The following is an 18,131-nucleotide window of genomic DNA, read 5'->3' as shown; positions in this document are numbered from 1 at the left end:
ATGCTGAAGCATATAGTCTTCACGTATTGTTCATGTTCGCAAGAGAAAACAGAGACCTGCTGGAACATGGCCTTCCCCTATGAAAAATGTGCAAGACTTACATTCATATGCATCACATTAACATAAGAACATAGGATTTAGGAACAGGAATAGGCTATTTAGTCCTCTGAGCTTACTCCACCTTTCAAACAGATCTTGCCTGATCAGGCTGTAGTTTCATCTTCACTTTTCTATCTGCGCTCCAAATTCCTTGACTCACTTGTCTATCAAAAATCTAACTAACTCAATCTTAAAGACAAAGTCTCTACTACCTGTTAAGGAAGAATATTCTATATTCTAATGACCTTATTCTAATTCTACATTGGTGGTACTGAAAACTTCAACTCCCTCAAAAACTGCAACTTACCTGAAATAGTTAATTTGAGTAAGTTTACTTTTCATGTTTGTATGATGAATAGGATATGGAAAGATCAGTTAGGATCAGGACCCAAACATCTGCTTCTGGGGTATCATCCAAGTTAAATCTTCCAGGCAAAACCTGTACCAATCATCATGTACCTAGATATACACTACAAGCTATTTCAACTTGACAGAAACAAGAAATCAACAAGCTTGAATGACAGCAAATTCAAAACTAATCTGTAGAAACAAAGGAGATAGCCAAATAGACCTCTATGGAACAGAACCCATAAGGAAATGGTGGAAACACTTAGTATTGTTTAATTCAGATAGAAAATAACATTTCTGACTGTGTAACACTCCCTCAGCACTGAATGTAAATGCCAGCCTAGAATACATGCTTATGCCTTTTAAATGAAATTTAAAACCAAACTTCCCGTCTCCTCCAACCTTTTGACTCAGAGGCAAAACTTCCAACACTGAGCTAAAGCTGACTTTATTGTATGTTATAATTTTGCTGTATTTTGAAAAATGGTTGCTGACAAAGAGAATGGCAGAAATGACATAACATAGCAATAATAATAACTTAGTTTTAGATTAGATTAGATTACATTACAGTGTGGAAACAGGCCCTTTGGCCCAACAAGTCCACACCGACCCGCCGAAGCGCAACTCACCCATACCCCTACATTTACCCCTTACCTAACACTACGGGCAATTTAGCATGGCCAATTCACCTGACCTGCACATCTTTGGACTGTGGGAGGAAACCGGAGCACCTGGAGGAAACCCACACAGACACGGGGAGAACGTGCAAACTCCACACAGTCAGTCACCTGAGGCAGGAATTGAACCCGGGTCTCCGGCACTGTGAGGCAGCAGTGCTAACCACTGTTCCACCGTGCCACCCACACCACTGTGCCACCATGCCACCCATACCACTGTGCCACCATGCTGCCCACATGGTTTTTAAGTTATCAAATCAAAAAAATATTTTGTACAAAGATAGGTTCTAGAGTGCTTTTCTCACCATTCTCCCAATGGTTATCTTCACTATTTTACAAATACTAGAATTGTTCCTGTTCTTTTAAAATTGTGTTTCTTCTCCTAAGCATAGCGTCCCATATGGCCACTATGCTCACTCAGCTGAAATGAAGATTGATTGTGTAATTTCCGACTTATTTTCTCAAGTCTCAAACTGTAGCATTTCTTCTGTCCCTTGATCTTCACTTAATCATAAAAGTTTTGAAAATCTCACTGACTGTCATTTTGTAATTTCTCTCAGCTTTGTTATCATTTCAACTTTGGCCATATCCTGTTCTATTTACCTTGGCCCTTTATCTATGTTGTTGAATTAAAAACAAGAAAAAATGTTTTCACTTTTTATTGCATTTGATTTCTAACCAAACTGAATACAGATCTTCTGGAAATGGATGCATAAGACTTTGGGAAACAGCAATTCTTGCTAGACTAGAGATATTCCTTAGAAAAAAAAGGGGATCATTAGAATATTGGAAAATGTTAGTTGGGTTGCAAGTAGAATTTCAAAAAAGACATGTTTGTACATAAGTCACAAAAAAGATTAGAAAAAATGAATACTTTAGGAACTGAGCACATTGTTAAGTTCTTTGTAACCTTGCTTCAATATACATAGAACATTACTTCTCTACATTTCCTTATTAACTGTAACCTAGTCCTCTGACTGATGTTAGTAGTGACAGTTCTTTTATTTTTAAACTTGCAGCAATTAATGATAATCTTTAAATATTTATACAAATCCCTGGACAGAATTGAGAGATTCTGGCAATATGCTGTGGTTTGGGAAGGCTCTACAAATTGTGTTCATTTTTTCAGGTGTGCAGAACTTGTTACCACACTTTAAGTTTGGTCAAATAAAAATTCCTAAGCGAGAAATTGAGAAGTTAAAGAAATCAAGGTATAAAAAAGTTTGGTACTGTTTTTTTAAAGCTATTCTCAGTGATGATAAAATCAAGTTACTCACAAGTTCAAGGACTTGACACTCATTAATCTGTTCACCTTTGGTGATGAAAAACCTACTCTCAATTATGTTAATAAAACCACATAGAGCAATCAGTTGTAAATAAGCTAGGGAATAATTTTAATGGAAAGTAAACAAAATGAAGTTGTTATGTTCTACTATTTTCCCAGTTCCAGCTAACTTCCTTGCCTCCCCAAGATTCCTGTTCACCAACCTCCCCTTCATCTTGCTTCTTGCTGTGCACCCCATCCTTTTGCTTATTGACCCCTTCCTGACTCTCCTGTTCACAAACCCAAACCTCCCACTCACTGACCATCCCTTTCCTGAATCCTCACTTTAGACTTGGGACAGAGATCATCTGAGGGAGGGAGGATGCCAGAGGTTTGTAACTAGACAGGAAGAGAGGGAAGTGGAAACTGGGAAGGTCAGCAAGCAGGAGGGACACTGCAAGCAGAATACAGCAAAAGCAGCTGCAATGATTACTGATGAGTTTGGCTGATGAATTTAAAAGAAGAAGAATGAATTGGCATGACATCCAATGTACTGCATAACAGGTTTATACATGTCTACTATGTGCTAGACCAGGCAGTAGGCAACTGCAGTACGACAGCCCGTCTTGTGACTGATTAAGCAGCTCATGTTTAACTGAGTGCTGAACTTCAATTTTGAACTTCCAAAGTGCCCATGGCTTCTATCAGAAGAGATTTGCAAACAAGATTGATTTCTTTAAAATGGGGAATTGATTTCCTAAACTGCATTTGATCAATAATTGATCGACTGACCCTAAATTTCAATAGGGTTCTGCCGATTCCCCGCGGAAAGATTCCATAGATAGTCCGAGTAATTGCTTTATTTCAGATACAAATGTTTAAATGTTGTCATAAGCAGGCATTTGAGTCGCAATTGTATTTCAAGCAGTACAATGTAATGAACACAATCGTTTTTAAATACTGTGTATAAAAAAATTAAAGGAAATGTCACTACATTGAAACAATCCCTGGAAGAGACAAAATGCAAATATTTTTGTGATTTATTTACATATACAAATAGATTCTATCCTAGCTGTGCAGTGAAATAGCAAAGCTTCAGTAAACATTTCAGGCCATCTTACTAAATTTATTATTTTATAAGATGGCATTAAATTTGTTGCCTAGTCTTATAACTTGATTGACAAAAATTCAATTTACGGTGTGGAATCCAGATTATAGTTACAATTCCAAAAATGACCATCTGTTCAGCACAAGATTATTTTGACAACCAGGGACATCACAATGTGAAAGCAAACCTTTCAGAGAAGAATTCTAATCAAATACAGATTGAAGTGTACTGAGACTGCAAAATGGGGTCCTGAGAAAGTAGTATTCACTGGTTTATTTAGTACGTTGTTGACATTACAATATTTTATTAACAACATAAATACTTAATGGTGATGATGTAATTCTGGACTGAAGATGAGCTTAGCTGTTTCTGCATTTAAACCTTGCTGACCTGAGACTTGTTCTGCAAACCTTCTGGAAGCACTAGAGGTTTTTGCTGACTGTATGCTTTCTACTCCAACCACACAGCTCTGGCTGAACAACTAGATGGTATCAGCTGCTGAGTCAGTAAAATCTTATCCTTCATTTGTAGTCAAGTACATAAACTGGAATTAAAAATTTCAACATAAATAAAGAAAATTACACAATATAAAACAAACTATTCACCCCTCCTGATTTCAGAGTATATTTGTTTCGTTGGACTTTTCTCTTTGACTGCACAGAAAATATTACAAGTACCATGACTGGTTTAGGTAACAATTCACAGATGTAGACTGTTGCTTGGAATCTTATCTTTTTTTTTGTTTTATTCATTTATAGATATGGGCATCACTGGCAACAGCAGAATTTACTATGGATTCCTAATTGCCTTTATGTAGTTGTTGGTGAGCCACCTTCTTACCTGCCACTGAATACCTTGTTAAGCCATTTCAGAGGAATGCTAAGAGACAATTATATTGTCACGAGTCACACATATGCTAAACTGAATAAGACTGTCTGATTTCCTTCTGTCAATGACAGTAGTAAACCAGATGAGTTTTTACAACTATTCAGTACTTTTCTGGTCACTAATATTAATTCAACTTCTTAATTCTAATTAATTATTTAATTAATTGAATTCAAATTCTACAGTTACCATTGGAGGACTTGAAGTCATGTCCCTGGCAAATAATTCCACACTTCTGGATTAGTCCAGCAAAATTATCATTTAAATACCCACATCAATTTGACTGTACTGACAACCAGAAGTAAAGTCCAGTTACCTTGTCCAAATGAGGCTTGAAAGCTGAAAGGAAACTAGGATTAACGTAACAATCCTTTACCCATGGTTCCATTTGGAACCAGCATACCTGGTGCAATCTTTTCACAGATTGCTCATCATTTAAGTGATTTAGTAAGAAAACAAATGGTGGTTCTGTCATTACAAGATAGATTCACATGATTCCTCCTCAAATGACCAAGACACTTACTGCGAGAGGTGATGTACTCAGGAACTTTTCCTGGGCTTAATGGTACAGCTTCTTCATAATAATCTTCAGGTGGTGGTGTTGTGGGTAGAGGAGGTGGTGTATCAGACATTCCCTGAATAAGAGAAATTTATTTCACAAATCAGAATTTCAGTACTACCAATTACATTCGCAAAGTCTCACAAACACTGATAACGATGAAATAATCAGCTTCAATAATGCTGGTTGAAAAAAAAGATTTTTGCTTATATCACACTTCACCACCACCAGATACCTAATTTTCTAGCCAATGAAGTGCTCTTTAAAGTGTGGTCCCTATTATAATGTAGGACATATGGCAACTAATTTGCCGTTAGCAAATTCCCGTGAACAATAATTGAGACATTGACCACATAATCTGGTTTTCGTGATTAAGGAAAACTATGGACCAATTCACTGGGGATACCCTCCCTGCTTTTCTTTAAAACAGTGCTATGAGATCTTTTCTATCAGAAAGCAAGTAGATGGGCCTTCTTTTACACTTCATCCAAAAGGTAGCACCTCCTACTGATCAATGGTCTGTCAATACTACACGGGAGTGACAGTCTTGGTTCTTATGAACATAATAGGATTCGAACTTGAAACCTTGCAATTTGGGGACAATTGTGCCACTGAGTAACAACATACATACCAGTCAAGACAGAGAAATCTCCTGCTTTTCCTCGAATCTTGCTATTCCATTTTTTTTTAAATGTGAGAAGGCATACTTACCGCCAGTTAAATATTTCATTCAGAAGTCCTTCACATTTTGGTTAAATTTGGTCAAGTTTAACTGTCAATTAAATCGTGTGGTTGACATATTGAATAAGAACTGAATCCAAAGTTCAACTTAAGTCCTAAAGTCTAATATAATAAAAAAAGTTCAACTTTTTTTTTGGTTGTCCTTCATTTAGACTTTTTTAGACTTCATTTATAGACTATATTTTGCACATGACATTTATGCAGAACTCAACTGTAACAGGACTCCCTAACTATGGGGACAAACTGCATTGTTGATTCTTCAGTACATAACTGTCTAATGACAACTCTACTTTTTATTAATTACATTGCCCAAAAGAAATTAATCTCAATCAAAATTATGACTAAAATGGAAACTTCTACAGTTAGCAATTGAACAAGAATGATTTGAGGAAGTAAAAAGATTTGCTGCAGTCAACATATTAAAGATTAGAAGTATTTATTGATTTGATTTGTCAAAAAAAAATAATGGCTCCTTTCCTATACTGATTATTTTAGCAGCATTTAGGAAGGGCCCAAACACACTCAACTCACTGATTTGGAATGGGGAGCTTCCTGGGAAGGCATCTGAATCTGGTTTCCATCCTTATGTTCCTCCTGCATGTCTTTAAGGTCACATAGTTCACAATCTGCATTTAAACAAGCAAGGTTTATAATGTAACTGTTCTAAAAATAGCACAAAATTGTTCACGAGCAATTAGTGCATCGAGTGATTAGGGTTTTTTGCATTTTCTGTGTAGCTCATGTGTCACAGGAGGCAGCACGATAAGAGGTTCATTACCGTTAATTAAGCTGCTGATAGTGACTGATTCCAGAGTGCTGGCAGTGCTCAAAAGAGGAAATAAATTTTACAAAGTGTGTTTTCTTCACAATACTCATTGTTGGTATCAAGCGTTCTTTTCCAGAGAACTTTATTATTGCAATTGCCATACACATTCTTCTTGCGTGAGATCTCCTGTGCTGGATATATAAGACTTCAGAGTCACAGACAATTCATCTCAATTGTCAGATAGCCAAAAGGTAATTTGATTTGATTAGTACTCTTTCTTTAAAAAATAGACTAATATCCCATAATATCATAGCAATGTTGGCAGCAATATCAGCAATTTCTTTGTAAACACAGTAATCAATGTATGGAATGGACTTCTTGATGAAACAGTGCAGAGAAATGCCTGGAATCATTTAAGAAATATTGTAAAAAAATATTATATTGAGGAGCCTGAAATGTGTTGCTGCTTCAATATTCTGTAATAATCCAAACAATCTTTCATATCACTCCCGATCTGTGAACTGAAGAGAGCTGTACTTGGTTGTGTAATTTTAGGAGTCTCCAAACCCAACCCAGAAACTACCATCACAAACATTTGATTTTCATTTTGACAGGCTGGATTATACAGTAGTTGTGGCAGGTAATTCTGGAATTAACCCAAGAGGCAGCAGAGCAATGTGCGTACAAGGCCTGCCTCAGAGTGCTGGCACTTCCTTAAAGAAATGAGAGAAATAATGAAATCTGTAGCTCTCACAATTGATCACCAACACAACCCCAATGCCTTTTATACAATTCACTCATGCAATGTGGGTGTCGCTGGTTGGCCAGCATTTATTGTCCATCCCAAGTGGCCCTTGAGAAAGTGATGGTGAGCTGCCTTCTTGAACCGCTATAGTGTGTGTGATGTATGTTGACCCACAGTACCCTTAGGAAGGGAATCCAGGATTTTGAGCCAGTGACACAGAGGAACAGCGAAACATTTCCAACCTGGATGGTGAATGGCTTAGAGGGGAATTTGCAGGCGATGATGTTCCCATGTATCTGATGTCCTTGTCTTTCTAAATGACAATGATTATGGATTTGAAAGGTGCTATTTAAGGAGATTTGGTGTATTTCTTCCATGAATATTCCTAAGGTAGACACTACTGCCACTGAGCATTAGTAGTAGAATTTTTGTTAATGTAGTGCCAATCAAGTGGGTTGCTTTGCTTTGGAAGATGACAAGCTTTGAGTGGTTTTTGGTTTGTATTCATCTAGGCAAATGGGGAGTATTCCATCACACTCCTAACTTGTGCCTAGTGGAGAGGCTTTCGCTAATCAGAAGGTGATTTACTTGCTGCAGTTTTCTTAAATTCTGACCTTCCAATCACTATATTTATATAAGTCCAGTTCAGTTTCTGATCAATGGTAACCCCAGGATGTTGACCGTGATGGATTCAATGTTGGTGATGCATTGAATACCAAAGAGCAATGGTTAGGTTCTCTCTTCTTGGAGATGTTAACTGGCTAGCACTTGTGCAGCACAAACATTACTTGCCACTTGTCAGCTCAAACCTGGAAATTGTCTAGGTTTTGAAGTATTTGAATATGGACTGCTTCACTTTTGAGGAGTTGAGAATGGTGCTGAACATTGATAGTCGCACAGTGAACGTCCCTACCTCTGATCTTACAATGGATAGATGTTCATAAATGAAGCTGATTGGACCCAGACAATACCCTGTGGAGGACCTCCAAAAAACACAACCATCTTCCTTTGTTCTAGGTATGACTCTAACCAGTTTAGTTTTCTCCATGCTTCCTGCTGATTTCAGTTTTGCTAGGGCTCCCTGAGGCCACACTTTGTCAAATGCAGCATTGATGTCAAGGGTAGTCACTCTCACCTCACCTCTGAATTCAACTTTTTTTGCCTGTGTTTGAACCAAAAATGTAATGAGGTCAGGTTAGAGTAACTTTGATGGAACTCAAACTGGGCATCACTCAGCAGGTTATTGCTGAGCAGATGATGCTTGATAGTACGGTTGATGACACCTTCCTTCACTTTATTGATGATCGAGAGTAGACTGATGGGTGGTAATTGGCTGGGATGGATTTATCCTGCTTTTATTGTACAGGACACACCTGGATAATTGCCCATGTTGTCAGATAGATAGCAGTGTTGGCGCTATACTACAAGAGCTTGGCAAGGGATGTGGGCAAGTTCTGGAGCACGAGTATTTAGCAATATTGCAGAAATACTGGGAATGTCCATAGCCTTTGCAATATCCAGTGTGACTAGCTGTTCTTTGTTATAAATTGACTGAAGGTTGGCATCTGTGATGATGGGGATCTCTGGATCATTCACTTAGCATTTCTTACTGAAGACTGTTGCAAAGGCTTCAGTCTTATCTTTCGTATTGATGTGGTAGGCTTCCCAGCAGCTCCATTCATGTAAACTCATGTCAAGTGGTTAGCACGGTTGCTCAGAGGTTAACATTATTGCCTCACAGTCAGGGACCCAGGTTCGATTCCCAACTTGGGCAACTGTCTGTGTGAAGTTTGCACATTCTCCCCGTGTCTGTGTGGGCTTCCTCCGGGTGTTCCAGTTTCCTCACACAGTCCAAAGATGTGCAGGTCAGGTGAATTGGCCATGCTAAACTGCCCATAGTGTTCGGTGCATTAGTCAGGGGTAAATATTTGGTAGGGGCATGGGTCTTTGGAGGGTCGGTGTGGACTTCTAGGGAATCTAATCTATTTCATGTGCTCCCCATATATTCTCCATGTAAGTTCTGCTTGAACATCTTATTGGATTTGGTGTAATATTTTGTTTTGCAAAGCAGAGTCAGGTGTGTTACTGAAAAAAGGTCCAGTTCAGCCTCTCGCAATTGCCAGGATTAAAAGATGGAATTAGTGGCTCAAGACTAGAATTAGTGCCTGAGGCCAAAGACAATGGCTTTGAACTTGCCAATACTATTAGGAAAATGTCTGCTCATCCAGTTCTAGATGACAGATGAACAATCTAGTAAGTAAGAGTCAGTGAAAGGACCAAGAAAGGCATTGGTGTGTAGAGCTGAGTGTCCTTTATGTAAATGTCAATGCTGATGTATTTTTTTAATTGCCAGCACCACAAATATGAGAAAAAGGTCATCACCGGTAGATCCTTAGAGATAGCAGAGTGCAAAAAGACTGGTGTGAGAGTGGGAGAGACGTCATAGAAGATAATTCTCTGGGTACGACTGTATAGCAAAAAATGGAATCTGATGAGTGATATCCAAACTGGCTAATGGAGCAGAATTTGTGAATAATCACGTTAAATGCTGCAGACTAGTCAAGGACATTGAAGGAGATAGTGTCCATGGTAACCTGTCACAGCAGCATGGATTTTGGAGGTGACAGGGACTTGGGAGAGAAAGATTGAAAATTTGGGTGAATAGTTACAATGACGATTAGAAGGATCAAGTGTTGCCTTTTTGAGGGGAGATTGATGATGATTAATTTGAAGCGAGATAGACAACATCAGAGAAGAATTACAACAGTTACCAGATATCATAACCTAATCTGGTCCCAGTTGCCAGCACTTGGCCCATATCCCTCTCAGCGAAAGTGAGGACTGCCGATGCTGGAGATTAGAGTCGATCGTATGGTGCTGGAAAAGCACAGCAGGTCAGGCAGCGTTCCTCAGATGCCGCCTGACCTGCTGTACATTTCCAGCACCACACTCTCGATCCATATCCCTCTAAACCCTTGCTATTCATTTAACCATCCAGATACCTATTAAATGCTGTAATTTTATCAGCCTCCACCACTTCCTCTGGCAGCTCATTCCGTACACGCATCACCTTCTGTGTGAAGAAGTTGCCCTTTAGGTCCCTTTTCTGTCTTTCCCCACTCACCCTAAACCTATGCCATTTAACTCTGGACTCCCCACCCCAGAGAAAGTATCTTGTCTATTTATTCTATCCATGCCCCTCCTGATTTTATAAATCTCTATAAAGTCACCATTCAGCCTCCAATGCTCCAGGGAAAATAGCCCCAGCCTGTTCAGCCTCTCCCTATATCTCAAGACCTCCAACCCTAACAACATAATCACATGATGTGATCTATATGGACTTCAGTAAGGCTTTTGACAAAGTTCCCCATGGGAGACTGGTTACCAAGGTTAGACCACATGGAATATAGGGAGAACCAGCCATTTGGATACACAACTGGCTCGAAGGTAGAAGACAGAGAGTTGTGGTGGACGGTTGCTTTTCAGACCAGAAGCCTGTGACCAGTGGTGTGCCACAAGGATCGGTGCTGGGTCCACTGCTTTTTATCATTTATATAAATGATTTGGATGTGAAAATAGGAGGTATAATTAATAAGTTTGCAGACCACACCAAAATTGGAGGTATAGTGGACAGTGAAGAAGGTTACCTCAGAGTCCAAAAGGATCTTGATCAGAAGGGCCAATGGGCTGAAGAGTGACAGGTGGAGTTTAATTTAGATAAAGGTGAGGTGCTGCATTTTGGAAAAGCAAATCAGAGCAGGACTTACACACCTAATGGTAAGGTCCTGGGGAGTATTGCTGAACAAAGAGACCTTGGAGTGCAGATTCATAATTCCTTGACAGTAGAGTTGAGGTAGATAGGATAGTGAAGGTGGTGTTTGGTATGCTTTCCTTTATTGGTCAGAGCATTGGGAGGTCATATTGTGGCTATACAAGACATTGGTTACGCCATTTTGGAATATTGCGTGCAAATTCTGGTCTCCTTCCTATTGGAAGAATGTTGTGAAACTTGAAAGGCTTCAGAAAAGATTTACAAGGAAGTTGCCAGGTTTGGAGGATTTGAGCTAAGTGGGGAGGTTTGAATAGGCTTGGACTGTTTTCTCTGTAGCCCTCCGGGGCTGAGGGGTGACCTTATAGAAGCTTATAAAATTATGAGAGGCATGGATAGGATAAATAGACAAAGTCTTTTCCCTGGGGTCGGGGAATACAGAACTAGAGGGCACAGGTTTAGGGTAAGAGGGTAAAGATATAAAAGGGACCTAAGGGGCAACTTTTTCCACAGAGGGTGGTGCATGTATGGAATGAGCTGCTAGAGGAAGTGGTGGAGTCTGGTACAATTATAGCATTTAAAAGGCATCTGGATGGGTATATGAATAGGAAAGATTTTGAGGGATATGGGCCAAGTGTTAGCAAATGGGACTAGATTAGGTTAGAATATCTGGTCAGCATAGACGAGTTGGTCTGAAGGATGTGGTTCCGTGATGTATACCTCTATGACTCTAAATAGACAGCCAAACGAACTGCAGATGCTGTAAAATGAAAACAAAAATTGCTGGAAAAGTTCAGCATCTGTGGAAATAAATCTGGATTAACATTTTGGGTTGGGTGACCTTTTCTCAGAACTCAGTAACAATAATGTAGCTAATGGACTTAAAGAGGGCATGAAGGTACATAGGAAATAGTTCACTATTCAAGTCGGTGTAGAGGGGTTATCTTGAACAAGCTGAAATCAATCTTCATGCCAAACATGTCCTTGAGCAAGTCCATTGATTGAGGAGATAGATGGGTGGTGGGAGGAAAAAATTAAGACTACTTGCAATGGCATAAAGATGTTGGAGGTAACCTTTGCATTCTAGAACGATGCTGAATCGTAAGCAGTTTGGCAGGACACAATAGGATCCAAGAGTGTTTTTGTCGTCTGTCTGATCTGACAATGAGTGTTGAAATCAGTTTCCAACAACAATATTTCAAATCCACATTCCTTGGACATATGGGGACCAGAGGAAGGGCCATACCAAAACAATGAAAAGATTGAGAGGAAGTAATGGATTTCATATAGATAAGGGAAAATGTGGAAGTGAGGGTATATTTAAAAGATTGGCAGCTGAAGAAATAGTATGGTGAATAAAGATGCAAAGGCTAGCTGGTTGGGATTTAGAAAATGCAGGGCTGATAACAGAGAAAGTCAACTAAGGATGTAATAGAAGGAAGTTGTAGAGTCTGTTAAAGAGATGGTTAGAGATGTCCTTACCATTGATGACACAGTTATAATAACAAGACCAGTAGAAGCATCATAATCATTTGAGGGGCTGAAAAATAACCTGAGTGCTTTACACAAAGTCGTATCAATCTGGAACAGGAATCTGTGATATTTAAGAGTGCTTTTCATAACCAGACATCTCGAATCACTTTACAAACAAGCATTTGCTTGACATGTCATCACTATTATATGGAAACATATTGGCAATTTTCCCCTCAAATTCCCTGACACCAGAAATGTTATAATGACCAAATAATCAGTTTGATGTGGATTGAGGGCTAAATATTGGTCAGGAGATTAGAGATAACTCTCCAGATCTTTTTCAAAAGAGTATCATGGGATTCTTTTTCAACAACAGTTGAAAAATTAAGCCTCGGTTTAACCTCTCTTTAAATAAAAGCACAGTCCACAGTGCATTGCACCCTCAAGAAAACATTGCCGTGTCAGCCTCGATATTTGTGTCCCTGAGGTGGAACTTGAACTGAAGAGGCAAGAATGCAACAAATAGTGAGTCACAGTTGACATATAGCAATGGTGAAGTATTTTAGATTGACTTAGTTCTTTTCATCCTGAAAACCTCCAATAACTTTGGTGCCAAGTGTTCAGAATAGCCAATATAATACTTGAAACTTTGGGTGAAAAGGAAAATGCAGCGTGTACTTTATGAACTATTTGTATAACTCACGCAAGATAGCTCACCAATGCGAGTGAAAATAGTATACCCACATACTTATGTAATTATACAATGCAAAGCCATATCTATGAAACTAAGAAAATTTACTTTCAATTGTTGCTCACTCAGTGAGAACTAAAAGAGTTGTGATTTGTTTCTAGCTCCATCTTACCAAATGTTTGCACAGTACAGAGCAACCCCCGTATCTGCGGAATCATTTTCCGCAGTTTCAGTTACCTACGGTTTGCCACAGCCTGAACACATTATGGGGAACCTTCCGGAACCATGGACCAGGAGGCTGCTGGGAAGGTAAATTTCCCATTTAAATGAATGGGTTTGTTCCTATCTGTGGTTTCGGGCTTCCACAGTAGGTCTTGGAACATTAGTCCCCCCGTACCCACAGGGGTTTTGTACATCTTGTTTTTAAATTCACTTATAGGATGTGGATACCGCTGGCTCAGCCTGCATTTACTGCCCATCTCCAGTAACCCTTGAGTGGTGTTGGGCCACTGAAGTCCAGAAAACTGGTCATGTACATGTGCAAAGGTCAAGACTATTCTGCTCATATCACAGGAAAGTATATTGAAAAAAAATCACATTTATCTGAACCATCTGTACTGTAAGGCAGTCTTGCCTACTCTCTCATGATGAGGGGTAACCCTGTTTGTGGAACAGGATTACCTACACTTTTCCTATTCCTTGCAGTAAACTCCTTTCCCATTTCTTGACATGCATGAGTCAAGAGCTCAATTCTTCAATCTGCCGAGCACGATATACAATAATTGCAAATAGGAGAGCCTTGGTAGAAGCTCAAATAAAAACAAAATATTGCAGATGATGAAGACCTGAAATAAAAACAAAAGTGCTGAAAAAATTCAGCAGGTCTGGCAGCATGTGTAGACAGATAACTTGGTCATAATAGTTTGTCATGATATTGGTCTTTTTATAAGGTTATTATTTTCCAGAGGGAGGTAATTGGCCAGGCTCCAACTAGACTGGGTTTGAAAGCTTTATTGGGGCTCTTTCTGTTTATACCTAACAGATAATGTTTCAAACAGAAAGCTTGCAAATCTTTAAAAAAAAACTGGTATAAACAAGGTGGCGTGGCCAGCTCTCCAGCTGCACAGGTCAGTTCAGTCGGGGTTAGTTGAATCAGAGTCACAGTTGAAACTGGAAGCTCTCTCCATCCTCCAGCCCTTCTGATTTTGTGACCTGTAAGATTTTTGTGTCATTTTTACTCTTTGTCCTAAAGGGTCTGTTTATGGGGATTGTTGCAAGTGTTTTTAAAACAGCATCATTAGGTCGGGATAGTCTGTCAGGTTTTGGGACAGGATGAGTTATCTGGTATTCTATTTTCTGTTCTTTGTATTTCATTCTGTAATTTTGTAAATAAATTCTGTTGATTTAAAACTTGTCAATTCGATCAGCTAATTCACTCTGGGAATGTCCGCTATATACTTACCTGAAACAAATAGCAAAGTTACAGTCTGGGCTACCTGTTTAAAAACGTTTTGAGGGGTCAGGCCTGGTCCATAACAAGTTAGAAGAAATTCAGAGATTTTTAACAGCTTATGAATGACAGGTAAGCAAAATAATTTGTAGGTCAGGCAGTATTAACATTGCAATCTATAGATTGCAATCTGTTGAGAAGACTTTTTTAAAAATATCTTGTAAATGTGTAAATTTAAATCAAGTCCATTTGTGTGAATCCCATTATCAGCTTCAATATATCCTGAATAAACATCATTGTTATGCAAGAATTACTTTTCTCAATAATCAGCAGCCATTCAAACTATTCCCTCAAATTATTTGGTTCTTTTTTAAACAGGAGTCTGTAGTTTACAGCTGATTCATTCTCTAAACAAAAATGCTGTGCTGAAATTCTTCCTCAAAAGGTTAAGCTTCCAATAAATGCCTCTGGCAACACTGGATTTGTGTCATGATATACAGGTCAATGAATGCAATTTGATCATATCTCATTATTTTCAGTCCAGGAACTGAATGATTGAAGCACTGGACTTTATACAGGTTCATAATTCCTTGAAAGTGGAGTTGCAAGGAGATAGGATAATGAAGGCAGTGTTGGGTATGCTTTCCTTTATTGGTCAGACCATTGAGTATCAGAGTTGGGAGGTCATGTTGCAGCTGTACAGGACATTGGTGAGGCCACTGTTGAAATATTGCATGGAATTCTGGTTTCCTTTGTATTGGAAGGATGTTGTAAAACTTGAAAGGGCTCAGAAAAGATTTACAAGGGTGTTGCCAGAGTTGGAGGATTTGATGCATCGGGAGAGGCTGAATAGGCTGGGGCTGTTTTCCCTGGCGCATCGGAGGCTGAGGGGTGACCTTATAGAGGTTTACAAAATCATGAGGGGCATGGATAGGATAAATAGACAAGATATTTTCCATAGGGTGGGGGAGTCCGGAACTAGAGGGCATAGGATTAGAGTGAGAAGGGAAAGAGAAACAATGGGGCAACTTTTTCACAGAGGGTGGTGTGCGTATGGAATGAGCTGCCAGAGGAAGTGCTGGAGTCTGGTACAATTATACCACTTAAAAGCATCTTATGGGAATATGAATAGGAAGGGTTTAGAGGGATATGGGCCAAGTGCTGACAAATGGGACTAGATTAGGTTAGGATATCTGTTTGGCATGGACGAGTTGGACCAAAGGGTCTTTTTACATGCTGTACATCGCTTATGACTCTATGACTAAAAGTTTGGGTGACTGACGTTTTAAACTGGAGATGAATATTTCAGATGAAAGAGAAGAGGAAACTGATCTTTTCAAACTGTTTAAGTATTTCTTGTTACTTTGGTCAGCATCATTAAGCAGTCACTTTTTGGTGTCATCAGCCATAATGGTTACATATTTGTCTCCATAATTTCCTTTAATAGCTTGGCCACACAGGGCTTTTATGAAATATGAGAACCTGCAATTACAGATATTCAGTTTTCTATTCCACATATAATATAGCCATTGCTGGTCTTTTGAGGAAAAACCACTCACTAAGGATTTACAGACAAAGTGCCATTGACTATATAAATAAATAGACCAATTCTTTCCTTCATTTATCTGACAGCTATATGATGTTCAGTATTAGCAATAAAAATCGACTAATGATAAGCTCTGCATATTTGACCTTTCACATCTTAATAATTTTCATTTACATGTTTATACAATCAGTTAACTTTTATGTTGACTTAATACTGTGAATTATTTAAGTGATAATCCCAAAAAAAGGCTTGTTAGTTTTGAAATGACTCAAAGATTACAGTAGGGTAGGTTCCTAATATTTTTTCTATCTTCATTGATGAGTTGATTTGACCTATTCTTGACTATGAAGCATGAGCTTAAACCCTGAAAATTGGATAGTTTCATTCGATGCTTTAACTCCCAATTTGATTTCCATCCAAAATGTTATTAATTATCATACAAGTTGCTTCAAACCAAAACGACTCAATTGATCTATAACCAAAAATAACTCTGTGGGTTGAGTTGACCAAAAGGAATAGCCACTTAAGAGTTATATAATGTATAAAAATTAAATTATAGTGGAGAAAGGGGAGAAGAAATTATAAGCAGATAGTAAACAGTGTAATTGAAGAAATAAAAACCGTTCTGAGGAAGGGGGTCACTGGACCTGAAATGTTAACTCTGATTTCTCTCCACAGAGCCTGCCTGACTTGCTGAGCTTTTCCAGAAATTTTGTTTGAGAGTGTAATTAAAGAGTTGATGCTGAACATTTGATCAATAAGCAAGTGACCCATAGTTATTTGGCTGTGTATTCTCATTTAAAATCAAGTGGAATATAAGCTGACTGCAGAATATTTAGAGAGTTGTGCTCTTGAAATAAGTCATCTGAATTACCCATAAGGAACTTCTTGTTTTTATATCTCATTCTCTCTACAATAGGATGCTCATCATGTATTTTCCTTTATTAATTCTCAGGATGCGAGCTTTACTAGCTGGTGTCTTTTGCCCACCCATAATTGCCCTTGAGAAGATGGTGGGGATTTGTCTTCTTGAACTACTGCAATCCAGGGTGGATGGATACACCCTATATTGTTGTTAGGAAAGGTCTTTATTAATTTTGACGCAAAGACAGTGAAGGAAAAAGTGGCAATAAGATTCCAAGTCAGGGTTGTGTGTAGCTTGGAGGGAACTTGCAGGTGTTGGTGTTCCCATATATCTGCTGCCTATGCTTTGAGATGGTAGAGGTCATGGGTTGGAAGATTATGAAGGAGGTTTGGGGATTTGGATGTAGGTTTTCTCGCTGAGCCTGAAGGTTTGCTTTCAGATGTTTCGTCACCATACCAGGTAACATCTTCGGTAAGCCTCCAGATGAAGCACTGGCAGCATGGCCTGCTTTCTATTTATGTGTTTAGGTTTCCTTGGGTTGGTGATATCATTTTCTGAGGTGATGTCATTTCCTGTGGTGATGCCATTTCCTGATTTTTTTCTCAGTGAGTGGTAAATCAATGTGTTTGTTGATAGAGTTCTGGTTGGAGTGCTAACTTCTAGGAATTCTTGTGCGTGTCTCTATTTGGCAGTTTTGGAGAGTTGCTGTTGTGCATCTTGCTGCCACTGTGCATCGTTGGTAGAGAGACTAAATGTTTAAGTGATTGATAGGATATCCTCTAGTTTGGAGAGATGCTTCTGTGGCCATCAGTGTGACTGCTTGGTATTATGATCCTAGATGTCACAGAACAGCTTCAGGATATTTTTATTGGGTAGAGTGAACAATCAGAGATTGTGATCTACAATGGGACAAATGATATTGGCAAGGGGATGGATGTGGTCATGCAATCAGAATTCAGGGAATAAGCAGAAAATTAGCAACATCATAAAGTCAACTCCAAATTAAAACCCAGTGCCACGTGCAAGCGAATATAGAAATAGAAGATAAGACAGATGCATGTGAGACTGGAACGATAGAACGGGAGGGTAGGGTTCAGTTTCTGGGACTGTTGTAGGGAAGATGGCATTTGTACAAGCCAGAGGGT

The 18,131-nt window shown here is 38.9% G+C and overlaps 1 protein-coding gene across 4 annotated transcripts in view; it reads right to left on the bottom strand.

The window, feature by feature from the left end:
* Positions 1-18,131, bottom strand: part of afap1l1a (actin filament associated protein 1-like 1a) — a 212,973-nt gene that overhangs the window by 73,384 nt on the left and 121,458 nt on the right. For all 4 annotated transcript variants that reach the window (XM_072590975.1, XM_072590976.1, XM_072590974.1 and 1 more), the window contains 2 exons: positions 6,213-6,307; positions 4,905-5,016 (listed from right to left, as the gene is read on the bottom strand). In XM_072590975.1, the coding sequence (XP_072447076.1) occupies positions 4,905-5,016; positions 6,213-6,307 (207 nt within the window). The remainder of the gene's footprint in view (positions 1-4,904; positions 5,017-6,212; positions 6,308-18,131) is intronic.

This window comes from Chiloscyllium punctatum, chromosome 20, assembly GCF_047496795.1.
Source record: "Chiloscyllium punctatum isolate Juve2018m chromosome 20, sChiPun1.3, whole genome shotgun sequence".
Taxonomy (NCBI): Eukaryota; Metazoa; Chordata; class Chondrichthyes; order Orectolobiformes; family Hemiscylliidae; genus Chiloscyllium; species Chiloscyllium punctatum.
The sequence above is the reverse complement of the archived record's forward strand: the minus strand, read 5'-3'. Positions and strand labels throughout refer to the sequence as shown.